This window comes from Molothrus aeneus, chromosome 10 (assembly GCF_037042795.1).
Source record: "Molothrus aeneus isolate 106 chromosome 10, BPBGC_Maene_1.0, whole genome shotgun sequence".
Lineage (NCBI taxonomy): Eukaryota > Metazoa > Chordata > Aves > Passeriformes > Icteridae > Molothrus > Molothrus aeneus.
The window spans coordinates 16,780,232-16,807,603 of record NC_089655.1 but is presented as its reverse complement, the minus strand read 5'-3'; the positions used below and the strand labels follow the sequence as shown (position 1 = coordinate 16,807,603).

The 27,372-nt window shown below is 41.4% G+C and overlaps 1 protein-coding gene across 1 annotated transcript; it reads left to right on the top strand.

The window, feature by feature from the left end:
- The first annotated feature begins 11,863 nt into the window (after nt 1-11,863).
- LOC136560705 (cytochrome P450 2J6-like) lies at nt 11,864-21,014 on the top strand. The gene is made up of 9 exons (XM_066556702.1): nt 11,864-12,034; nt 13,345-13,507; nt 14,636-14,785; nt 15,832-15,992; nt 16,999-17,175; nt 18,672-18,813; nt 19,009-19,196; nt 19,616-19,757; nt 20,836-21,014. Exons 1-9 carry the CDS (start codon nt 11,864-11,866, stop codon nt 21,012-21,014), a joined length of 1,473 nt encoding a protein of 490 aa, XP_066412799.1.
- Nucleotides 21,015-27,372: the final 6,358 nt, after the last annotated feature.

Here is a 27,372-nt window from a genome sequence, read left to right as displayed (position 1 = left end):
GCTGGACATGTGCACTGTGTCACAGAACCATCTATGAAATATCTTTCTGATTTTTCTGAACATGTCTCTTGAGACCATATAATGCTTTTTGTACTGGATTTGAATTTCTAGTTTAAAAGCCATCTTTTGTATACAGTAGGTAATTTTATTTAGAACCTGTTACCTGCTCATGATCTTTTATTGTGGTAAAAATTGTTTTGATCTGTAGGACCCCATCATTCTCGGCCATAAAGGCATCTTGCAGTTGCTGTCTGGCTTGGCAAGTATAAATCTGAGAGCAAATTACAAAATTGACTGCCAGACTTCAAAAATTAATTCATTTTTTCTGATAATGAATTAATTCATTATACTGTTTCCAAAAGCAAACTGGAAAAACATACCTGGAAAATTCTGCCTCTTGATGTCACTATCGTCAATAGCAACATTTCAGTCAACTTTTTGTTGATGGTCACTAATAAAAGATATGAAGGAAAAATTAACAACTGATTTTATTTATAGATGACTTACAGCTTACTGAGAATTTCTAGATTTGATGCAGCAGAATATGTGTAAGGCATCTTTAAACCTGGCAGAGAATACATGAGTCCAGCAGTGAAAAGGTGCAACTGAAACCTGGTGAAGAGGGAAGATATAGAGAGAAGATTTCTTTTGGGGCACACACTTTCAGCATTTTAAAAGTCTGACAAGTCAGTTTTTGGAAAGTCTTTTCCAGAAGGGCAACTATTTACTCCCATGCCTGACTCCTTTTAGGATCAGCAATGGGCAGCTGCTAAACCAGGTGCAAGGAACTTCCCAAGGGACAGTTTGGGTAAGGAACCTCCTTTGGTTTGACATGATGGTAAACTGAAAAATGTTCATGGAAAATGCCAAAGATACTTTTTAAACCCCTCAGCAGCTCAGCTTCCTGAAGCCACAAAGGGTTGCCATATACACAAATACTAGTCAAATGCAATTAAAAAGACTATAATTAGTGGAAAAGAAAAAATTGGTTCCTAGTTAAGTATTTATATTGTTTGGGAAAGTCTTGTAAAGCATAAGTGAACTTGTCCTTCATTAATGTTCCTGTTTCTGTGAGAGAGGACAGGACAGCTGAACAGATGATCATCTGTTAAATCAGTTATCACTCCATGTCATCCGCTGTGTGATTGAGATTGGTTTGGGCAGTTCACCATGAATCACAGTTTTAGATTTGTCTCATTATTTCTAATTCAATGGCTGATGGAACACAGCATCAAAATAGTAACCACTTGATATTTAGCTGTTATTAAATTAAATGGCAGGATAGCACTAGAGAAATATGGAAGATCACATCCTGACATTTTGCGTGACAGAAAACTGTGCCCTGGTAGAAACTGATGTCAAAGTCGGTGTGGATTTGCATGTGTGCATGGGGAGATAAGGAAAAGCTGAAATCACTGTGATTTGGGGATGTTGGAGCTGTCATTGCTGCTTAGAAATTATGTTGGAAACATCAGTAGCATTACAAGCATTAACATCTCTGCTTTGTGATGCTGTCACCCCTGATGGCCACGTGCTTCCCCAGATATCCTTCCAAAAGGGAAGCTCATAAAGGAGCCTGGGAAGGAATCGTGGCCAGGAGAGCCCTAATGCAGCTGGAGCAGGTTGAGTTGCCTGAACCCAAGGGAATGGCACAACCCAGAACAAGGGGGAGGAACCACTTGTGCAGGTGTGTGAGAGAAGACAAGCAGAGCACCCTGCACCTCATATTGGACAGGTTATTGGTGCCTGTCTGTGACAGGAACTGCTCATGGGTGGTTTCTATTCCATTGTGCAGAAATGTCCAAGGGATGAGAGCCCAGCATGTGAGCCATGGAAGCAGCAGGATGTCAGAGGGAAGCTCACAGCACCAAGATGGGAGAGCTGGGCTTTGCAGAGCCTTTGCATTTCTGTTCCTGACTGATCTTTTTTAGAAGTGAGTCACTTTAGCTCATCTTCAAATAAAGCCTGGTCTTTTTGAGCTTTTGAAAGCCTTTTCAAAGCCTGGCTGATGCTGCCACAGAAGGCCAATGAAGCTGAGAGCAGATTTGAGAAAAGCCCAGCTCCCACTTATGAAGTGCCAACCCTCTCAGCTTTGGCTGTGTGATGTCACCTCCAATCAGGCTGCTGAGCTTTAAGGGGTGTCTTGGAGACACCTCCTCACACACACATCCTTCAGTGCTCTCTCTTATATTCTTCACTGCTTCTATGTTGTTTCTCATGTCTTCCTCAGGCTCCATTTTTGCAGTGGTGCTTGCACCTGCTCAAGCATACAGGGGAAGATTTGGCTAAAAAGGAAAATACAGAAAATGTTCAGAGGCAAAGCTGAAGATTTTGGGTTCATGTAGCTCTTGGAGAGGCTCAGAGCCTTGTGAATCTGTGATGCTCCTCTGACACCCTTTTCACTTAAAGTTTATACACAAAGCAAAAAAAAGAGGTAAAGAAAAAATTTTGTATTTCTAGTAGTATAATGAAGAAAAAGGAAAATGGTGGTTTCTCAGAACAGCAGTATATCAAGAAGGCTCTCTGGCAGATGGAAAATTGATGGCTTTTTTGGCTTTTATTGTCAATGAAAATGGCCAATGCATTCAACACCACTGGGAAGATTTCTGTCAAGGCTAGGAAGGAGAAGTTAGAAAATAGCTAGATAAACATGATATTTTCAAATTGGCTGAGCTGATTCATCCCAGGGCACTTAGAGGAACAGTATCAACCTCAGAGCTATTAGCAATTATCTATGAAAACCTGTGGAGGATGGGAAAATGTTAAACATTTCCTTGTCTTCAGAAGGTAAGAGAAGTTGCAGTGCTATAAATCAGCCAGCCTGATTGCACTTCTCAGAATATCCTACAAATAATCAGATTGTAAGCACTGGAAGGAAAGCAGAGTCAGTACTCACCAAATAATGTCAAAGTTACTTAGTTCTGTTTGATGACATTGCTAGAGGTCTGTTTTCAAGAGAGAAGCTGTTAATGTCATTTAATGATCTTTAATGTGGCTTTGACACAATCCCACAAACTTTGTGGAAATGTGGGCTATCTGAAGCTTGATAAAACTTGATGGAAAAGTCAGGAAATGCATATGAATAGCACCATGACAAACTGGAAGGATGCACTGAATGGGATTCTGTCCTACATCTAGTACCATTCAATTTTTACTTGAGGACCTTGATAGTCACTAAAAACACCAGACCTGGGTAAGGCCTAATTTCTTGATGCCACCAGGTGCAAACTGATGTCTGCAGCAAGGTAAGAAAGAGGTATTCCCAAACTTGTCTAAATTCAAAGAAACTTAAATGTAGGACAGTTTTATTTGGACTTATTGCCTTTGTGAAAGTGTGAAGGTGCCATAACATGGATAGTTCTCCTAAGTAGTTTTAATGTCTGAAGAGGTGAGAGTGACTGTACTCCAGCATCTCTCATCATTCCCTCCTTCCTCTCTTCCTGGAGTTAAAATTTTCCCTGGGAAATTTCTCTGGGATTTTTTTTCTTGATCATTATGGTTTCCACAGAGCAGCAAGCTGCAGCAGAAGGATACACTTTAGTTTTGCAGTGACTCAAATTCCTCTAAAAGCCATAGAATTCAAACTCAAGTTTGCTGTCCTAAACCAAAGTATTTTCTTTGGATATTCTTGAATAAAAAATTTAGTGGAAAAAATAGGAAGTTTTCATTAGGAATTTCTGAGACAGGCTATTTTAAACTGTATTAATATATTTAAATAATTAGACTAAAAATGCCAATGAGCTGTGTTTATTTGAAGTAATATTTCAGCTGAGTTTGGGATATCTTTTGCTTAGTGAAAAGTTTATGAGCTCCTCCTAATATCTGCAAAGAAATCACAGCCTGTGCTATTTTTAGCCAAACACTCCAGGAACTATTTATTTGCTGTACTGCAGTGTGAGATTCTAATGTTAAAGGAATAACAATAACAAAATTGCAGCCCTTTCCCGAAACAGTTTATGAGATACAGCAGATGAGACTAGAGATGAGCTAGTAATATTAATATGTTCTGTGGTCAGCTGATGAGATGATGCTATTCTACAAAGCTGCGTTTTAAGGAGCATTACAGAGAAAATGAAAAAAAAAAACAATTGGAGTGTTTTATATTATATTCTTTTTTAAGTAACTTTTTTTAGCACTTTTAAAAAGTGTTCTTATATCAGTGCTGCAGTCACATGAGCATTGGCTCTGCCTTGTAAGTTCAGGTTGGACTGACAACTACAAATGATGGGTGACTCTGGTTTCTCAGCTTCCTTTAGCCTGCTTGTGGGTAGCTTTGGGAAGGGACAGATGTCACCACCCACCCCTAATACTGAGAGTTTCAGTAGTTTCAGCACTCACAGGCAGCAACCAAATCCTAGAGAAATGCTGGCCATTGTGGGACCTGCAGGCTGAGGGACATGGGATTTCAGGCTTGCCACTCTGACATCATTGTGGCATTGGCCTGTCCTGGCAGAAGTGGGTACTGCTCTGTGGGAGCTCCCTGGTTAGGGATCTCTCCTGTCTGGGGATCTCCCCTGTTTGGGCATCTCTCCTGTATGGGGATCTTCCCTGTTTAGGGATCTCTCCTGTTTGGGGATCTCTCCTGTTTGGTGATCTCTCCTGCTTGGGGATCTCTCCTGTTTGGGGATCTCTCTGTTTGGGGATCTTCCCTGTTTGGGGATCTTCCCTGTTTAGGGATCTCTCCTGCATGGGGATCTCTCCTGCTTGGGGATCTCTCCTGTTTGGTGATCTCTCCTGTTTGGGGATCTCTCCTGTATGGGGATCTCTCCTGTCTGGGGATCTCTCCTGTTTGGGGATCTCTCTGTTTGGGGATGTCCCCAGTTTGGGGAACTCCCTGCTTTGGGGATGTCCCCAATTTGGGGATGTCCCCAATTTGGGGATCTCTCCTGTATGGGGATCTCTCCTGTCTGGGGATCTCTCCTGTTTGGGGATCTCTCTGTTTGGGGATGTCCCCAGTTTGGGGAACTCCCTGCTTTGGGGATGTCCCCAATTTGGGGATGTCCCCAATTTGGGGATCTCCCCGGTTTGGGGATCGAGTCCTGCCCTGTGAGTTGGGGGCGATGCTGCAGCTCAGGGAAGCTGTCTGTCCTCATGCAGAACACCAGGAGCTGTCAGGGAGCGTGCTGGCTAATTCAGGTGGATCAAGCAGGAATTGCTCAGCACAAAGTGATCCCGTGTGGGTGTTTCAGCAGCTCCAGGCGCCAGGCAGAGGGCAGCAGAGGCTGTGAGCTGAGAGAGGAGCTGCCCTTCCACACACCCGGGTTCCCGGGGCCTGCTGGAGCCCATCGTGCCTTCATCTGCCGACAGCGTGGGACTGGTTGAGCGTGAGATTGAAATGCTACAATACAGTGGCCTTAGAAGATTTCTTGGACCTTTTGGGAGAGCATAGTGTCTGTGTGGTTTTTGGATTACATGGATATTATTCACCATGACTGTGCTCTTCTGCTTTCTGATCAAGATAAAAAGTTCCTAATTTTCTCTGTACTCACAATCTCTCCCACAAAAGGGAACGCAGTACACCAGGGAAGCGCCCAAATTTCTGTGTGTCTTGCACTAACTTTCATTTTTTCCAGGTGAGATAGTGGCATTTCACCAGGCCCAGACATTGGAAAAACAAAGTAATTATACAGTTTGAAATGTGGGAATCACATCCACGAGGCTTAGAGGGAGAATATTGATTTCATTTGCTCTGCCTCTCTCCTTTCCTTTCTGTTAAGTACTGCCAAAAGAAAACTTTGAGATAATTAAAACAAACAAATAACCCCATACCAACATTCCCCCCCTGCCCAAAAAAAAAAAAAGACAAAACAAAAACCAGGAAATATTGAACAAAATAATTATGGCTATTTTCCATCAGTTTAGCTCTTTGTTGGTCTTTATCCAGGTTGAGCTTCTGCAGTAGGGGAGTCAATTAGGACTAAAATTGTCTTTTATATTTATGATGTGTTTGACAGGATGCTTTACACAGAGCTGACCAAAGTGATTCTCCTTGAATGCCATCCTCTGATCAAAGAAAGCCCTGTACTCCAAGAATCTGATCAGTACAAAATGTCTCCCTACTTTTGTCTAATTATAGAATTATGGATTTGTTTAGGTTGGAAAAGACCAGACCTCATAGACTATTGAGTCCAACCATAACCAGAGCACTGCCAAGTCCACCAGTAAACCATGTGCCAAGTGCCAAATCTACACATCTTTTAACTACCTCCAGGCATGATGACTCTACCACTTCCCTGAGCAGCCTGTGCCAGGACTTGGCAATCTTTGAGTGCAGAAAATTTTCCTAATGTCCAATTTAAAACATCCCTGGCATAACCTGAGGCCATTTGCTCCTGTCCTGCCACTTGTTCCTTGGGAGAAGAGGCCAATCCCCACCTGGCTACACCCACCTTTCAGGGAGTTGTAGAGAGGGATAAGGTCCCCCCTGTCCCTCCTTTTCTCCAGGCTGAATAATCCCAGCTCCCTCAGCTGCTCCTCCTCCTCAGACTTGTGCTACAGACAGGTCACCAGCTCCATTTCCCTTCTCTGGACACAGTCCAACACCTCAATGTCTTTCTTGACAATTGTACAAGAAGTTCTGCAGCCTCTGAGGGCACTTGTTTTATTCTCTGTCTCCAGGTCCAGAACTGTGACCCTGTGCTGTCCCATGTGTGTTTGACATCCCCACTCTCTTCCATAAATCCTCACTCCAGCTGTCACCTATAACCAGAGGATGCAGAGAAGCTGACAGGGACAATATGTAAAAGTGATGGATGTTTAGGAGGATACAGATTGTTTTCTGTGGTAGAAGATGGCTTTCCTGGTTTATGTGAGAAACTCAGAGGTTTCTCTCAGGAATATTAGTGCAAGGAATAAAATTTTGTGCAGCATAATATCTACAGGAGGAATAACAGTTTTGACCTCAGGTGGTATTTCTCAATCTCTTTTATCACAACATTCATGAAATATTTTTTGGAGAAAAAGACCTTTCTGGACATTGCTACTGTATTGCACAAGTAATAATATCATAATTGGAATGATCAATAAAAATTAGGTAATTTTTTTCATATCTTTTTGTTGCTTAATTTTGGGGATGTGTCTAGGTACTGGAGTAATTTCATGTGCAATCAGTTGGGAAATTTGTGTCTAAAGGCCTGCATTGGCCTTGCCAGTACCAACTGCTAATCCCTAGGTACTGTATAACAAATTAATATGCAGTCACTGCCACCCAGCTTGCCCTTTGATCCATAAGTAATTGCCAAATGCTGAAAGCTGCTGAGTGTGCTTGCCATCTTTCCTGAAAGTCACACGAGCAGAGTTGCCATAGGTGCTGGAAGTTATTTCCTGCAGGCAGGCCCTGGATGGCAGAGCTGTGAGCAGCATTGTCCCAGTGCTTTCTTCCATAGCAAACTCAGATAAATGTGGAGGGGCACTGGTTACATGTGTCACTCCCTCCCTCAGGGAACTGGCAGAAAAGCAACAAAGAACCAGCAGAGAGGCAGATGTTGAGACAGGGCAGATTAATGGGGCCTATCAGGGCACAGTCCCAGCTTTAAGTTCAATTTGGAAGGGAATTTCTTGCCACACACAGTGTGTAACTGTAAATCCCCTTGTTCCCTTCATAGTAGCACTACTGCAGTGCAAGTCCCCACCATTCAGCTTTCGTTGGAAGTGAGGAGAAAAAGCTTCCCTGGACAGGGAAGAAAGGCATGAATCAGACTTCTGGCCCCTGCACTTCATGCATGGCTAATTGTCACTCTGCCACTTTAATAAAACAGATGCTCTCTGTTAGCAGCTTAATGCAATTAGTGTAATACTTCAAAGGGCTGCTGCCCCTGCCACGTGCTGGGGATTGAGAAGTGTGTGATGGAGGGTTATTGATCTTCTGGGCTGCTGCTTGGGGTTTCTGTCCTACTCAAGCAATAGAAAATCAAATACAGAAATGCCCCCTAAATCTTTCTCCAAAGTATTTTTGGATGCTTATTTAGGTTGCTAAATCAACCTCTCAAATCTAAATTGTCACAGAAAAGAGCTCTGCCTGAGAAAAAGCCTGTGAGGAATGATGGTGTAATTGAAGGCTGAGCTGCCAGTCACAGTTTTGGCCAGAGGATGTGTTACCTCCTCTGGGTTATGAGCCATCCTGACCCTCCATAATGGCCATGTGGCTGCTTCTATTTCAGTCTTCCCTTGGTTCTGCTTCATGGTAACTACATTGAGTGAATCCCCAGAACTGATACTTTCAGATGAGAATGAGACTATTGTGTGAAATTTTAAGACTGTGGAATGACTACATGATGCTTCATTTAGATATCCTTGGGGTGAAAAACACGGGCAGCCAGCTACTGGTCTTGCTTTAACTTTGCCTTGACCAGTTCCTGACCTATGTTCAGCATTAGATTTCAGTATTTTCTCAGCCATTTGCTCTTTGATTACAGCTCCCCTGGATTTGGAATTTGATGTATTTTTTGTGAGAAACTATGTTATGACACATACTTCTGGGTGCTTAGGTTCTGTAGTTCTGTCAGATTTTGTAGGAGTTCTCTCATGAAGTTTGTTTATTTAGGCTGACTTCAAGGTGTTCTGTCATCACTGTCCTGTCATTGGGTTTTCCTTTTCTTGGCAGTCACCAGTTGTGCTGTAAGGAAACCATTCATAGAGATTAAGATGATAAACTGCTTCAGTTCATAACATCAACATTGCATTTTACAGTTTTTTGCCATATTTTTGCTGGTGTTTCTCTCAAACATTTCTGAAAAGATGGTATTTGTGGACTTGGAACTTCTAGTTTTACCCCCATAGGCCTGTACATCCTCCCTTACTCACTAGCAGCAGTAACACTGCACTGTTGCCCTACAAAAAAGCTCCTAATGTAAAAATATTGGTTTCAGCCTCTTTTTGTGAAAACAGAAATCAGTTTTTTATGTCAGGCTTCAAAATATATCCTCTAACATCTTTTTACTGTCTTTTCCTGTTGATTTTCTTAACCTTTGGAGGGATTTTGTTTGCATCCTCAAGCTTGTTATGCAGAAATTATGAAGATGATCCCAGGGACTTTGCATTTTCCAGCGTTATGAAAAACTCATACAGCTATTTCTTACACAGAGGTATCCTGCAGTTCCCAGTAATTTACCCAGAGAACACCAAGTTATTCTTCTCTTAGGCAAACTCTCTGTGACAAAAGGTCCTGCAACAATGAGGACCAGGGGTGCCAGTCTCATTTCTGTTGCTTTTCTCTTTTTTTTTTTTGGATATTAACATCAATTACATAATTTTTTTCCCACTCTTTGTGCCACCTGAATTGCAGCCTTAATGCTCCCATGTTTTAGGCTCATTCCACCTTGGGAATTTTGCAAGTTCCTGAAGACAACTGTGGGCAAAGATTTAAAAAGCATAGCAATGTATTGTGCAATTTCCACTTCTAAATGTTATTTATTTGAAGCCTCGCTCAAGGCACTTGAGTGCTTTTCTGTGCCCAGTGTATGAACAGCTCCTGTGCTTCAGAGATCCCAATTCCGATGTGACGTTCCCTCTTGGCAAACGCGTTACAGTTTATTCTTCATATTGAAATATTGATGTCCCAGAGCTGAAATTAAACCTTTGCTTGCTCAAGTGTTTCAGGACCATGCTTGTTTGATTGTTGCATTACCTGCATAGCTTTTCTTTTGCAAGCATTTTAAGCATTGCAAGCTAATCTTCCTGAGACTTGCTTCACACAGTGCTATTAAGTCCACTAAAAATCTTAACTTTGGCTTCCTGATAACTCTCATTAAAACTTGCTGGTTTTGCTCTGCATTCATGTCTTTGGACTGTCCTTTTTTCAGCTTACCACCTTTAAGGTAAGCTGAGTTTTCTGCCAAAAATACAAACCCAGCAAATATTGCTGATGGTCTATCCAGAAGAGGATGCAGCAGACTGGAACAGGTCCATGTGAACACAAGATCCTGATTTCCTTTCCAGTACAGCTCATTCAATAACATCAGGTACTGGTGGAAGTAACTATTCATGAATCTGGCTTCAGACAGTTGGGGAAGTTTAAAAACACTGGAAAGGGAAAGTTAATGGTAACATCTGGCAGGATGAATTGCTGGCTGGTTCATTTGGCTTTGTCCTGCTTCTGCCACTGCTGATTTGATTCCAGTTAAAGCTGACCCATGTTCTGAAAGAACTCCATTCATTTACTGCTATCAAAATACTAATACAATACCAGTATGAAACACCTAAAATTGAACAATGGAATCTGGACTAAACAGAGAAGAGGTGAACATGGCTGCATTTAGTCTATTCATGAAATATATGTAATTTTTTCAGGCTTCAGTTGTCTGCACACAGAACTATCTTCCTTCTTTTTTTCCAGTAATTTTTAAGATTTGAAACTGGTATTTTGGTTTGAAGAAACAAATTTTTCCGATTTTATGTTTTGCTGATTTCAGCCTCATGATGGGCAATGGCACTGATCTCAGCAAAGCCATGGAACCCACCTCAGCCTAAATCCCACCATGTTGCCCATTATATGCATAGATAAGGTGATAAAAGATGTTGCCTTTCCGTGTTGCCTTCTCTGTACAACACAGGCACTTGTGTGTACCCACAGAAGCTGCAAATGGAGGTCTATCACTGAGTCACATCACTTTGCTCCTGCTGCCAGCTTTGCAAAATACCACGTTTATGCCTGCGTTGGAGGGCACAGCAGTTTCTTGTTCAGACTTGAACTTCTTTTTAGTGAAGACACTTTGGCTTTGCAATGCAAGATAGAATCCTTTGGTTGCTGGCACACAGAGCTTTCCCCCTGTCTGTGCTTCAAACTCAGTGTGAATCCCTTCATTATCAGAGGATAGATTTTTAACGTGTCCTGTAAACTTATTGAGAACTAGTAATAATAGCCAGGATTCTGAAACTGACTAAAAAAGTAGAAAATAAATCAAGGTATGTGAAGCTTTCAATTAGGTTACATTTAAAAATGTAAATATAAAGAATTGAAATTTCATATTTAGTTTATTTTTGAATACGAAAACTGTAATGTTGTGATTTTAAAAATTATGTCATTGTAACGTGAGTTTTTAAGCACTATGTCATTAGTGCTTACTTGGTGAAATGCTTATTTTTTCCATTTACTGGAAAAAAAATTTGAACGCTCAAGGCCAATTTTTCAGAAATCACATGTAGCAATCTCATCTTCTAATTGCATCTTTAGTCTGTAGCTACACTTGTTTTTGCCTGTGTAAACTGTGCGTGCTGGCAGGCAAATTTGAATTTACAACCACATTTAAATAATGCTTGTGACTAAAATGCCTGGAATATCTTATCTATTGTAAGTACATATATTCATATATCCCATACCATATATCCAATCTAACCTATTGTAAATATATATATGCTCTATGCTATTGTTAGACCACACATTCTATGTAACTGTGTGGTCTAACCTACATGTAACACTCTTAATCTGAATTAAGTCACTGTAAGGCAAATCACTAAGTATGTTTTTAAAGTTCCCAAAGCTGATGAAACTCATGTGAGCAAGGGCTCTCACCTGGTGTCCCTCCAGCACAGACCTCCCAACAGACACCAGCAGTTCCCTGGCACAAGCTTCAGGAAAAATATCTTGAGTACAAGTGATTCCCCATTCCAATACTGAGGCTTGCTGAAAGCAGAGAGATGAGCTTTTGATCAGGGCTCAGTTTGATACATCTCTGTATGGCAAATAGATGGGGTGCAGGAAAAGGGCAGGCATTGATGAAGAGGGAGGGACAGAGGGAGGGAAAAGGATCTGAAACTTTGTAGAACTCAGTCTGCAGACAAAACTGGTGGAACAAGAAGCAAGATTACTTTTTCCCAGCTCCAGTACCTCCTTTTTGATAGAGACAGCTGGCAAATTAGCTTAGAAATGCTAACTATAACTCAAGGTTTTATAGTCCTGATCTTTTTTTTGTTAATTGTTGAGTTTTTCAGGCTGCAAAAAGCTTGCAAGCAATTCCCTCCTGGACCAACTCCTCTCCCATTGCTTGGAAACTTGGTGCACTTGAACTTTCAGTTTCATCGGGATCTTCTGATGGAGGTATTTCTTTTAATATGCTCTTAATTGGTTATTTTTAGCCATGACTTTAAGAATTGTGATTAATTGAAGGTTTTAAGTCTGTGAAAGTTACAGACAAAGTGTGGATATATAAAGAGCAATTGATTCCTACATTTGAGTCACCTTCTTATGTGGAATATGTCTTCTTCATAAGAAAGTTAATGCCCTTAAGAATCAAGTTAACTTGGGGACAGAGTTTATGACTTGTTATTAAAGTTGGAAAAAACCAATAATCTAAAAGATGCTTCTGCACTGCTAAGTGTGAAGCTGTATTCACTGTAGTGATAGCTATATCTGCTATCCCTACATGATACTTTTTAAATTCTAACTGGCATTGCCTAATTTGATCACAAAATGGGTAATACGGTGCACGCATGCTTGTAGTACAGGAGGGGCATTTACTCTCCATCTTCCTACAGCTCCTGAAAACTGTTTGTTGTTAGTGACAGCTGCAGTCATTCCTCTAATGGTCTGCAGGTGACCTCTAGTTCAGGTGGATGCCTGAGAGCACACATGGGCCAATGAGTGCAGAGCAGACTCAGGCTGTGACGCTCCGGCAGGGAGAGGAAAGCCACAATCTAAATAAATATGAGGACAAGCAAGTGTCTGGTGTGATCAACTGGATGTAATTTTCATGGCACCTTAGACACTGTCTGCTACCTTTTCTGTATCATTGTGGGTGTGCTGGAGCAGGGTCCATACTTGTACAAAGCTTTTTTTCATGCATGATTGGAGTTCCTCTGCCATACACCCATCCCTGCTTGGATACCTCTGCTGGGTCCAATGGTGAGTGCTCTCCTCAGTACTATGAGGAAAACCTGGACTCAAATGCAGCCCACTGGCACTTCCTGGCTGTTGGTTAATTTCTGTGTCCATGTCCTCTCCTGGAGTACACAGATGGTGCAGGTTTTATCAGCTTATTTCATTTTGCAAAGGCAGGACTCACTGGAGGCACAGAGCCCCAGGGTGGTGCAGAGTGTGGCTGTTCAATTAACAAGGTACAAAATGGGGTTGGAGGTGATGCAACATAAAGTACAAAGTTTTCTTTCTTTTGCTGCAGAGTTGCTCTAGAATGTGCTTTAAAAAGAAAATAGCTTCCCCCTGAGGTAAATAAAATTGGCTGCTGAAAACCTTATTCTCAGCAAAACAACTGCTTCTAGCTACAAGTACATGCATGGGGATGATGTTTTCAGCACAAAACTGTCCACGGGGCTGGTGAATAGCAGGTGCAGTTTGAGATCTATATATGGGGATTCAATCTGTTCTTTTTTTGACACCTTTTCCCCTTACAGCTGGCAAAAACTCATGGTAACATGTACACTCTGTGGTTTGGGTGGGTCCCAGTGATTATACTGAATGGATTTCAAGCAGTGAAGGATGGCATGACCACACACCCTGAAGATGTTTCTGGCAGGCTGGTGTCACCTTTCTTCAGAGCATTGGCCAAAGGAAAAGGTGAGATTTTCCTGCCATTAATAGTGTAAAGGAATATTGAATTGAAAACTATTCTGCCTTGTTAGGCTCTGCCCTCCCATTCAGAATGATCTTCCATCAGATACTGTTCAAGCCCTCCACTGGCTTTTTGAGAATATCTTACTGTTTGCCATGTGCCTTTTGCACTAAGCTTTCCCTAGCCCAGGAAACACTCCAGGTTGTTTCTATGTGACTTTCTTGCTGTAATCAAGGTGTTTGTATGTGATCCAACCCAGAACCCAGCAATCTTGCCCTAATCACAGACTAATCCATTGTGGTACACGTGATTTTGCTGTACAGCACATGAATTCAATGCTTGTTTGGTAACTGCATGCATTATGGTTGCCAAACACTCTCCATCATGAGCAAGAGACCTATAAATCCCTACTTCAGAATTCACATTTCTGTACTTGCAGACACCCCCAAACATTTTGTAAATACTTTTTGATTGTGAGAGTGCCTGCAACACAGGAAAACTCACTTCTTCTTATGGTATTCCAGCAGTTTGCAGTAATTTATTCCTGTCCCTGAAGTTGCTAGATCAAAGCAGACACAGATTGTTTAAAGCTGGTTGAAGCCTCACCTCCACAGAAGCTGTTCAGGGCTCTTCAGGTGGCCAGGAGTGCAATCTGACAATTAAAGGAGTGTTATCTCTTCCAGGGTAGAAAGAGCCCAAATGTCACTTATCTTTCACCTCCATCACCACAACCTACAATCATCACATTAACTGATCTATATCTCTATAAACATACCCTGCCCTGAACACTACTCTGTGGAAATTCATCGAGTTATTCTTGAGAATGATTACTTGAGTATGGCTAAAGCAGATTTCATAAAAAGGCATCTTAAGGTGTTTCAGGGTTTTTTAAGACATCAAGAAATGGCTCAGTCAGAAAATCCTTAGATTGCTCTTTTCAATGATTCACTATGTTCAATGTTAAGAACATGTGGTCTAGTTATAGTTTGGATATGTTTGGCTATGATTTTTTGTTACCAATAATTTCAACTAAAGATACTTGTATTCCCTGATTTATTGCATATATTTTATAATATTTAAATGAATGGTTCCATGTCTGTGGCAAATACTGACATGCCAGGGAACACCCTCAGGTATTATACTTGCAAGTGGTCGCTCCTGGAAGCAGCAGAGGCGTTTTGGAATAATGACTCTACGCAATTTGGGAATGGGGAAAAAAGGCCTGGAGCATCGCGTGCAAGAGGAGGCCTCTCACCTGGTGGAGTTTTTTGGGAACCTCAAAGGTATTTTACCTGCTAAGAAATCAGGTGCTTTTCAGTCTAGATATGGATCCGTATCTTCAGTATACAAACTTACCTACCCCTTCTAGGAGCTGTATCCAAACTTACCAAAGCACAAGAGCAGATAGAGCCTAGAATCACAAGTATTTCCTTCTTATATAGCTCTTCATGCATCTAGTGAAGCTGGAAACTTCTGAAATTCCACCTCCATGGGTGGATAATTTGTCTGTGATGTATTGTGCAATGACACAATGCTGCTGAACTGCACAGCCAAGCCATTCTCAGGCTGCCTGCCATGGGTATCTGAACAGTATTGCAGAGCTTAGTAATTTCCTTACATTTCAATGACATTGGGTGCCCTGCATATTTTAATGTCTATCTGGCTAAGTAACTACTGGCAAGAGAAACAAAGTAGGAGGTGAGAGGGAACTTCAGTGGATTATCACATTAATCCTAGAGTCCATTACAGGACGATTTCTATCCAAATCACTTTTTATTAATATCTGTTTCATAGCTTTAGAAAAAACATCAGAGATATGATTTACTGCTCACAGCTGAGACTGTAATAGTTTCATTATATTTACTTTGCAGCTCTTGTCTATTCGTCTTCTTAAACCTTCTCACATTTCTACAGGTTTTCCTTGTAATTATTTTTTTTACATTTTTGAACATGTCTGTCACTGAGTTCCCTTAGTTGATCTCCAGTGACACTACTTCCTTCTCACATTCTCTCCTCACAGCTGAAGACAGCAGATTTGATATGATACCCTAGAACTGATCTTAGCTGTACATTATTTCACAGAAAGGGCTGTGAAATTGTTATAGAGCTAACAGTTAAGAGTTTAGAGGAAACAGTTTAACAGTGTTCTTTATTTTAAGACTATGTTTTATTTTCCTTAATTTGTGTTAGTGCCACATCTCTGTCCTCATTCACACCCCAGCTGGATAAAGAGAACATTTTATTAAATCTTTAATAACATCGAGTCCTATCAGTATAAGGATCACCTGAAAAAAACACTGAGAGTGAATTCCAATTACTGTGTTTGCAGGAAGACCTGTGGATCCTTCTTTCGCTCTTTTCCATTCTATTTCAAATGTAATTTGTGCTGTGGTTTTTGGATATCACTTCTCTGATGAGGACAAAACCTTCCATGAACTGATCCATGCTACAGAGAAAATATTCAAGTTTGCAGGCAGCTTTGTTCATCAGGTGAGTAAATCATATGCTGGGTTTTTTTCTGAAATAGGTAGAAAGTAAAAGCACAGATACAAAAATGTGTCTTCACTAAATACAGAGCAGCATCCAAATGTTGGCTGAGAGCTAAGAAGTGTCCTTGGAGATTAATGAAAAAGGCAAACAAGATCTTAGGGTGTTACCACCACTATTTTCCTTTTAGATCCAGTGAAGTGTTACAGCGGGTTCTGAAGTGTAATTATCTGTGAGACATATTCTGGGGTCTTGGACATCTTTTGTTGTGATTCTGAAGGGAAACAAAGGTGGAGAAGTGGTAATGAAGTAACCTACAAACTGTCACTTAAAATTAGAGAGACTTTGCTTGTTGGGTCTGAAAGAGCAAAGAGAGGAGATAGAACTCCTCTTTGCTGGGCAGGGTGGAATGGCAGATGCTGCACAGACAGAACTATCCAAGGCAGAGGACAGGACTTAGAGCTAACAAATGTGTGTGCAAATACATGCAGCAGGCTGAGGATGCAATATTGTTAGCCATGAGAACAATTATTGCTCCTTAGAAGTCATGAAGACTCTGACTAGGAAAACTAAATTAGCCCTTATCTTAGAGTGATACCCAGACCATAATTCCTTTTGTGAGCTCCAAAAATTCCAGCAGTTACTTGAGGCTGCAGACCTGTTAATCTTAGCAGCCCCATGGTATCCAGAAAGGATGTCCTTACACTTTGAGTGTGTGGGAGCTGGGGTCTCCAGCTGTGCAGGAGTGAGGTCATATAGTGATCTGCATTAGCCAGGTAAACTTAAAGGCATGAGCACAGTGTTGTCGGAATTGCCTTGATCCCTGGAATTGTGTCAAATTTCTATTAAAGCTTTCCCACATGACAGCAAAAATCGGCTCAGAGCAATGCTAATTTATTCATTCCACTATCAACATTTCTGGGCAGGACAATTCAGCCTTTTGGTGTGTCTAAAAGCAGCTTTGTAGTGACAGAGAATCCATGGTATCTCTTGTGTGTCCCTCCTGCAGATGTACGAAATCCTGCCCTGGCTGCTGTGTCGCCTCCCTGGGCCTCATAAGAAGGTGTTGGCTTCCTATGATGTCCTGAGTTCTTTTGCAAGGAAGGAGATCAGAAGGCATGTAGAGAGAGGGATACCAGCTGAACCACAGGATTTCATTGACTTTTACCTGGCTGAGATTGAGAAAGTAAGTGTTCATTCTGGCTGATCATGCTGTTACGAAGTATAAGGTCAAATAGACCATTAAATCACTCAGTGTGACCCTTCCACCATAGCTTCTTACATTTCATAAGCTTCTTAACATGAATACAGTATCTTGGCACTTACTAACTCACAAGTCTCAGAAAGGCATCCAGTTTTGTATTTTGGTAAGATGAATGAATTACCAGCAAGTATGATAGGGGGTGAACCCATGAGTTCTTATCTGCTTTCCATAAATATCCATGAGTATATTTCAATCCTGTAATAAACATGAGACAGTTTATTCCTGTAGGCTACATAACTTTGGTAGACTACCTCATCTTCTACAGCAAGGCTCATGTTTACAGTTGGATGAAATACATAGGCACAAATCCCTGCCCTGAAATAGCAGGCTTGCTTCTTTGGGATCCAGTGTGTGTGCTCCAACACTGGCTGTCCTTGTGCCTCAGAACTGCCTGGTTTCTCCCTTGGCAGGCAATCATTATTCCTATGTTACCTCTAACTTCCCCACTGTTTGGGGCATGGCTGGCTTGGCCCCTATATTCAAATTGGACAGCCTAGAAAACAATTTCACAAACAATGCCATAATCAACATTAATCTTCTTCCCTGCCCAGGCTATTATTTTCCATAGTAGGAAGTGACTGAGCCAGAGAAGCTCTGCCAAGAGCACTTTGGTTTCCACTTCAAACTTTTCAGGAGGTGAAAGAAGCATCTCTTTCCTAGGGTAGATGAAGTTTATGTAGTTTCTACCTCTGATCATAAGCTTTCAGCTACTCAGGCTGCTGTGTCCTCACAGTGTTGGCTCATGGGCTCTGAAAGAAGCTGATACATCATCTTACAGTTAGTATCTGAGTGAGTATGGTAAGATTAAAATAAGCATCTTAGAGGCAAAGATGCAGCTTTCTCTGGTGTCAGTCTGGTGTCACAAATTTATTGCCATCTGTTTGTTTGAAAATGTTTTTGCCTAATGTATTTTCTCTAGTTGTGTTTTTATTTTACTCCCTTATTATTTAGAAGGAAATACATGGGTACCTCTTACTATCAGTTCACATTTATCCTGAACTGAGAAAAGAAATTAATCTCAAAATGATCTGTTGAAATCCTTTTATTCAGATATGTTTTCCTTTGACATTTGCTGGCACCATCAGATACCAAGGCCAAGGAGTGACATGTTGTAGGGCACTTGCTTATAAGTGCACTTAGGCCAACTGCAAACTTGCTTTGAAGTATTTATGATTAGGTCATCAAGCATAGAATTGCTTTTTTGTGATGAAAGAATAATCCACCTCATGAAAGACAGCAATGCAGACTTACTGTGTCTATTTGGGAAACTACTACACTCTTAGTATGCATCAAAAACTGTAATTTTGACTATTCTTTGTGCACATGCCAGCTGTGGAAGTCTCACAGTTCTCACACAGAGGGCATACAGGATAAGAAAATTTTCATGCTTTAACTTCACCTTTTATCATCATCTACAGTCTAAAGAGGGGGCCAAGCCCAAGTATGATGAAGAGAATTTGGTATATGTCATAAATGATCTTTTCCTTGGTGGATCAGAGACTTCAAGCACTACATTGTACTGGGGACTGCTCTATATGGTGGTGAATCCAGACATCCAAGGTGAGAGTGGTGGGGTTTTCCTGTTTATTTCTATTATCCTATACTAAACTCAGGCATTAAATAATACTAGATCACAGGGTATGAACCTAATGTACGATGTTGAAATAACACATTTTTCTCTTGCTTTGAGAAAAGTGACCAGCTAAAGTATTTTATGCATTTTTCTGCTCTGAAATGGTGAATATTGCTCCACAGAGAAAGTGCAGAAGGAGCTGGATGCTGTTCTGGGTCCTTCCCAGTTAATTTGTTATGAGGATCGGAGAAAACTGCCCTACACAAACGCTGTGGTTCATGAGATCCAGCGCTTCAGCAACATCGTCTTTGTTGGCATCCCCAGATTATGTGTGAGGAACACAACTCTGCTGGGATTCCCTGTCAAAAAGGTACAGAAACACTTTCAGCTTCTGTTCTTTCTTCAGCAGAGAGGCATTTCAGTTTTGTAACCAGTGTTCCATCTATAAACTACTCTCCATTAAACTCAGGAATGTGGTGCCTGGGGAAGAGTTACTATCTGTGGCCCCAGGAATGAAAGAAGTCTTTTACTTGGCATGAAGGTGCTCACACAGCTGATAAGGCCTCTGCCAGGGAAGCCTCAAATTCCTGCCCATCACAACTGCAGAAACCAGCCCTGCTTGGCAGGGGATGGACTAAGAGGAGAAACTGGTTTGCCAAAGCCCTGGTTAAGACATCCCTGCCCAGCTTGGCACTCGCCCAAATGCCAACAAGCAACAGTTTTATCCATCAGGCTTAAACTGATGGGTGACAGGCAATGGGGACTGAAGCAACAGTTTCTTCTTTGCAGGGCACCATTGTTATACCAAATATAGCATCTGTTCTGTATGACCCTGAGCAGTGGGAGACACCTCGGCAGTTCAACCCTGGCCATTTTCTGGATAAAGAAGGAAACTTTATACCTCGAGAGGCTTTCTTACCGTTCTCAGCAGGTAAATGCATTGACAGTTTGAACCAACCCAGCAGATGAGACGATGGATAAAGTATGAGATCATGGTATTTCCTCAGATAACATCTTCTATCTCTGCTGTTTGCTGCTTTTAAAGAACACTCCTGGCTTGTTTCTGGCAAAGGAGAGGCTTCTGTGCTGTCAGACCCCAAACTGTTCATAGGACACTGGTGGGAATCCCATTCAAACTCCCGAACCTCTCGGGCTGGCTGCATGCTGCAATCAAGTTTTGTCTGTAGTATTCCTTATACCTAGCCATTTTCCTGAGAAGTAATTTGTCCTGTGTGTACTGGAATTATTGCAATCCCTTTTAAAGAAACAAGCTGAAAGAAAAGCAGAAGGCATCCTGATAAACACAGGATTAAGTTCTTGTTTACAGAACTGAAAATCCAGTTGCAAAAGAAGGAAACAAGGTAACAATGCACTATTAGTAATCATACCTAGCAGTAAAGCTCCTGCTGACTGTTTTTAGTTTGTTGATGGTCACTTAAATGTCCACACAGAAGTGGTTTCTTAATTCAAATAGCTTTTCCTTTCCTTATGTTTGTCTGCTATCTGTAAATGTGTATGTAATATTCACCTTTTCTGCTCACACCATTGGTGTCAAGGAATGGGAATCCTGGGAAATGAACAGTAAGCCTCATGCTTTGCCTGTAAAGTGACCAAGTCTCTGTTCAACTGCAAATGCCACTACGAAGTAATTTTGCTCTGCTGATGTTAACTCACTAAAGCATGTGCAAACAGCTGGTAGATTTTTGTGTGTGTGGTCCTGAAGTGCAACATCTGTAAAAGCAAAATAGTTTTTTTCTGTCAGATCAGAAAGAAATTATGTTGGCACCTCATGAGTTTTCATTGAAGTTTTAATTTTGTGTCTCCTAACCTAGGACATCAGATGGGATCTTTTTGAAAGGGAAATCATATAGTTTTAGTTCTGTGGCTTTCATGTTGTTCGCCTTGAACAAAAAACAAAACCCACCTCTGCTTTCAACAGGAATGAACTAAGTGATTATGAAACTGAAAAATTCCTAGACACTCACTGTCCTTTCCTGTTCCCTCTGCAGGGCACCGGGTGTGTTTGGGGGAGCACTTGGCCAGGACCGAGCTGTTCATTTTCTTTGCCAGCCTGCTGCGGGCGTTCACCTTCCGCCTCCCCGAGGGAGTGACCCGGGTCAGCACGGAGCCCGTCATGGGGGGCACTCTGCAGCCCCACCCCTACAGGCTCTGTGCCATCCCACGCTAGGCTGCGGCAGCCACAGGCCGGCAGGAGACTCCCACCTTTACCTCTGTCATCCGTAATAATACGGTTTAGGTTGTGAAATCAGGTTGCAGGTATCTGTTCCAGGGAAATATGTGCAACTGGGTGTGTTCCTTTTTAAACCACTGTGATTGCTTCACCTAAAAGTGAGTTCGTGTCCCAGAACTGCACAAGGACTGCATTATTTTATATTTGCAGGATAGCAGGAGTGTGTGAATCCAGAAAGCCTAAAATATTTAATTTTGATAGATATGAAAGAGCTACCTAGCATTATATGGTGCTCAGCTCTGCTAAGTTGTGGTACAGGAAAGCACTGTCCCGTTGTCACCCATATCCTCTGCTGATGTCATTCTTGTGCTTTTCTTTCTCTTTCATGTTGGGCCTCTCCTGGGTAGCAATATTAGTGCCACAGCCATAAGCAGGACAAATGCCAGACTCCAGGGAAGCTATTTACCCTGGCAAAAGGAAAAAGCAGACCCTGGAGACAAAGACAGCCTTGTGTACAAGTTGGTAGATTCTGCATCCATCCAGAAATTAAAAGCAAGGGTTGATTTTTTTTTTTTTTTTCACTTCTGTTCAAATAAGTTGTTTGGGGAATTGTTTTGTTTCAAAGGCCAAGGCAAAACTGTCCCTGTGGAGGCTTCATGGAATGACCCAGTGAATCATTGGTGTGTAGTGGGGGAACCTGACATCTATAGGATTACATTTTGAAAAAAAAGAAATTATCTGTTGCACCAGCCTCTGCATTTGAGGAAACTATTTCTGTATTTGAGGAAGTTTAGAAACTCATGAACAAACAGGAGGTGAAAGAACAGGTAATTTTTGCTGTCTCTCTGGCAGGTGACAAATGCAACAAAAAGGGAGATGGGTCAAAAGAGCCAGAGGGGGTTGCACTGAACATGCTGTGTTGGTAGTCTGAGCCTCATCACAGGATTTGTATTAACATCTCTTTCTGTTCAAGAAGCACTTGGATATATCTTTAGCAGGAAAATTACTTTAGGGTTGTTTAATAACAATACAGTGTTTGGCGTTTGTACTGTTCTTACAAACTTTTCTAAGGCACCTGCAATCATGTGCTGTCAGAACATGAGACTGGCTGAACGTTCACCTGACACACCATGGCTGTGTTTGAGTTCTGTAACAGAATTAAAATAGCTTCATATTAATCTTCATCTTGAACATTTATTGTCATTATTATGTCACACTCTCATATTTTCCATTTTAATAACTTCATCTTACTTTCAGACAGTGCCCTGACCAAGTGCCTGCTGAGACATTACTTGGGAAACTAGAAAAAGATGCTCATCCAAGCAGTTGTAATCCTGAAGTATGAGCCCAAATGCACTAAATGCTATTCACTTCTCTTTTTGATTAAAAATTTTGCCTCTGGCACATTTCAAAGCTTAATTCATTGATTTGCCCAATGCCTTCAGGTGAGAAAAATACACTGTGAACAAGAAATCTGATTTTCTTCAGTACTAAAATGAAATTTCATGTTTAAAAAAGACAAATAATATGCTAGTTGAATTGGTGTTACACACACTTCCTTTACCATTTGTCATCATGTGTGACATCTGCGTTTAAGTCCGTGCTGTAAGGGCAGCCTTGAACTGAGAACAGTGGGTAACCCAAGACAAGGAAATCCCTCCCCATAAAATCCTTGTGCTGAAATGTTGTTATCTTCTCACTTCTTTTTTGTCTTCATTATATTTATATTACTGTCTCCATTATATTCATAACTGTGAAATGTTACATTAATAACATTTGCAGCTGAATTAAATTGAAAGTAACAACAAACTCGAGGGTCACATAAGAACAGATTTATGGATATTTGTAGACAGTTGAGTTTCAACATGTATAAAATACAGTTGATGTACCTGCAAAAATCACTGTGAACTCAAATAGTCAGTGGAAGGGAGAGACAAAGAGAGGTGTAGGGCTGCATATGCCCTGCAGAATAAAACAAGGGCCAACCTTTTGAAAGTAGAATAGTATAAGGAATACTGTGTTTACTTTGGGTGTTTGTTACAGTCAATGATATAAGCCAGGCAGATGAGATAAGCCTCATCACACAGAGATTGGAGCACAAGAGATGTCAAACAAGGGATGTGAAGAACAGCTTTGCCATTTCACTAAAAACATGAGTTGTAAATAAAACTTGTACCTAGGAAAAGGTCAGCTCTTTAACCTTTTTCCAATATGCATGGGCAAGTTTCATTTCACCCTTGTCCCTCAGTTCTTTGAGATGTCTCTCCAGACTCAAATCACACTGTTAGAAATGGTTCTCCTTTGTTGAGGTCAACTACACCTTACTTTTAACAGTAACTCATAGCCAGAAGGCAAATCTTACAAAGCCAAGAGTTTTTGCTTGTTGGTTTGAGGTTTTTGGGGGGTTTTTGCTTGTTTGTTGTTGTGAGTTTTTTCGTTGAGTCCAAACCAGTTCACAGTCATGATTTATGGAAGAACAGTAAGGGGTGAGTTTATGATTCTGTGGGTGTTAAGAGAGTATAGCAAAGACCCAATGCACAGGCAGCTAGCCAGTGGCAGGAAGCTTGTTCAGGACAAGAAAAACCAGTCAAAAGATGCAATGCAGCATTATTTAGGAGTCCAAGTACCCCAAAACATCACTCACCTTATTGGCTGCATGGTACACAAAGTTCCTGGCTGACTGCAGACTAATTACAAGACAGCTTGCAGGATTTGGGTGTCCCACCACTGAACATCGTAAGAGATGAGGTCGATGTAACTCACTTATCAGTGTAACCATGAACAAACTGCCAATTTTTATATCTTCATTTATCCTTCTGATAGGGCAGCCTTTTTCATCTCATTCATCTTTCACACCCAGCAGGAGTCTCAGAGAGCTCAGGTTTAAGTGTTTACATGCACATTTGGCAGGAGAAGGGAGATGGGATAGCTGGGTCTTAAAAAGGTGTTGTACCAGCCTGAGAGGGAACTCTACTTTCAGAGCACCTCCTGGCATCTAGATCCTCCTCCTTTACTGTGTTCAGTGCCAAGGCCAGCTTTGTGTTGGCTATTTTGTAACATTCTGTACATGTGTGGAAAATTAATTTCAGTTAGTCTCAGTAAAACTCACAGCCACGTCTGGAAACTCGCTGAATGAGGTAAGGTATATTTGCAGGGGTGGTACAAAGGGATCTAGCATTAGGCTTGACTTGATTTACCATCCTCACTGCTGATTAAGAAGAGTTGAAGAGTAGAACATGCTTTCGAATGTGACATTTTTAAATTATTCTAAACTCCTTGCAGAACTCTTAGAGAAAAAAATGGGTTTATGGGTCTGACTGAACATAAAAATGAAGGCACAATGTAGAAAATAATTCATAGAATATAGCATAGACAAACGTGGTCACAATAAAACACAGGAAAAATAGTCCTAAATTATCTGGGTCATTCTCCAGGATGCTCTGAGGAGCCACTATAAATCTGTATGAATGATATGTTAAGGTGATTTCACAGAGCTCATATTAGCTGGAGAAAATCAATGGCTTTATATGCACGTGGAAACATATCTTACAGAAATGAATAAAAATTGTAGGTTTCACTATGGATTTCTCCTTGCTTCAGAGACATCCACAGGAAATAAAGCAATCAGATTTAAAAAAAAACTGCAGCTATGAACCTTATCTTTCAGATTAAATCAAAAGGTTTTAAAATTTCTTCTTCCTCTTCCTCCATGTACTGAGGGGAATAATTTAGATGAAATTTCCATTCAAAATAGCTTTTACAATTTCCCCCCTCAGGGAAAGAGGGAAATCTCAGTAGGAGCTGAGAGACTACAGTGTGCTAGGTGAGAAATAGCTGGTGGGAAAGTGTCATATATTAAACAAATTTCATCTCAGCAGCCCCTGCCCTGCTGAAGGTTCCAGAAAAGAAAAATTACAAGGAGTGCAGCGAAATGGTAGGAAGGAGAAAAACCTCTTTCCTACTGCTGGAGTAAAAAGAGTTCAGCTTTTGTCCTGATAAGCACAGAGGATAGACAGGGAGCAGCAAGTAATCAGGGGAGCATTCAGCAGCTCCCATTTTAATTTCCTCAGCAGCAGTGTCACAGCTGTGCTGAGAAAAGGAGACCAGACCCCCCAAGCCAGCTCCTCTCCCCACCACTGGAAGGAGGCTGTGCTGGCTTCAGATAGCACGACAGCCAACATGACATCTGCAGGAAGTTATACAGCTTGGGTATTTAAAGTAGCTAGCAGATAAATTATAAAATAATCTAAAGATGCCATGTAAATAAGGGGCATTATATGTGGAGTAATTTAGGAGAGACTTCTAAGTCTCAAAGGGAATGGTGCTTTAGCCATGTATTTCTAAATGCTGCTAATTACTGTCCTGAAAGGGAACCATCATCATCGTGTCGAAACATAATCTCTTGGAAAAGTTAAGCAGTAGATCTTACAGCCAAAATATACCTTGGATACTTCAATATATTGAGATCTTCACAGGAAAGTTTTCAGTTGTCAGGAACTTGTATGGTTTGCATATTCTTTGGTAAAGCAGGAACACACAATTGCTTTTTCTGGTGTCAGCAAGAGCTCTGTCCTGCAGGATGGCACAGGAGGACAGTGGTAAGGGAATGGGATTCTATGAACTTGTCCTAAAGCTTTCACTGATATAAGAAAACCCCATGAAGTGTTCTGAATTCAGCAGATCAGCATATCTGTAAAAGAAACATCTGCCATTGAAAAACTTCCAGCTTGATCTTTTGCTATCATTCAAATCTTTTTAATGCTGCCTATGAGACAGGGTGCTTTTTCAGACATGAGGAGACAGAAACTTATAAGACACTACTATTTTCTACTGCTCTTCACATTTACTTGGTTTGGAAAATCAGAGATTCTGCAAACTATTCTTTGCTGAAGTCATCTGGAGTTGATGACTGTGTATGTTGTAATGTTGGCTGTACTCTAAACTCACCCATCTCTTGCCAGAAGATTAAAGGCAACACCAGCTCTGCAATATGACAAAGACAACCTGGTCTGGGTCCTCCACGTCCTCTTTTTGGCAGGAATAGAAACCACAGCAACCACTTTGCACTGGGCACTGCTCCATATTTTGACTTATTCCAGAAAAGATGGGAAAATAATGAGGTCACATGGAAAACTGCTTGGATTGTGCTTTCTCAGAGAACACACCAAGGTCAGCACAAAGGTAAACACTTGTAAAACTGCATCCAGTTGGAAATTCATACTCTCTGTGAGCTGACAAACACACCTGACTTTTTGAGCATCATGGGCTCACCCAAGCCCCTGAGCTTCATCTTGCTGGTTTGCACCTTGGTGGGAAGTACCCACTCTTTCTTCCTTTCCATGAGAGGCAGGATGAATGCAGAGGGAGTCGGGCATGCAGCAAGCCTGTGTAAGATAACTGGAGAGTACAATGTCTCTGCAGCTGTGCTGTGGCACAACCAGTTCCCCAGGCCTCTCCCAGGGTGGTCCTGATGAGACAACAGCACTGACAAATGCACATTCACTGAGAGAGGGGAAACTCCCATCCTTAACATACAGCTGGGGATCAAAGGAGTGCCTTCCTTCCAGGCCACCACTGTCCTTCTCCAGTACAGCCTGTTCCAAGCAGTGGCAGACCCCCTGAATGTCCTTCCCAGTCCTGATGCTGAAGATTCTCAGAGAAAGGTTTTATCTGGGGGAGAAAACAGTACTGGCAACTCCTGAGCTTTTGAGAAGTATTTTGCAATGCTTCATTGTCTTTCCTAATGTTTCCAAGGAATAACAAATTGAATAGATTTGTTTTCAGTCTTCCATAATGTTCTCCTATTATTATGTCTCTGCAGTCCTGAGCCATCCATACACTTTATACCTGCAAAATCTCATTAGGGCATTAGCTGAGGATGTTTTAGTGCATTAGAAGGAAACAATCACCAGAGAATGTAATATAATTTCTGTGCAGGGTAGTTCTCTGTTTACTGTCACTGGAGTGGTTAACTGGGAATATATTTGTGACAGCAGCAGCCCAGGGCTCTGTGCTGCAGCTAAGATGATCAGTGAGTCTGCCAAAAGGGGTGGTCCTGCCCACTTTTGTCCTTGGCCATGTTCTCACTGCTCAGTGAGGCAGCAGCCAGCAGGTGAGTGCCTTCAGACTGCTGAGCCAGCAAAGAATATTACTGGAACTAGAACTGAAAGGCTTTCCCCCAGACCAGCCAAATAAATCCAGGCACTTTATAGCTCTGTGTTGCTGGATCCAACCCTGGTGAAAGGGAAAATGAGGGGATGGGACTCCTTGTTTTCATGGCATCTTGCTTACAGGTAGATTACAGGCTGACTATTACTTGAAACTACAAGAAACACCTTGTCCAGGATCCCAGAGG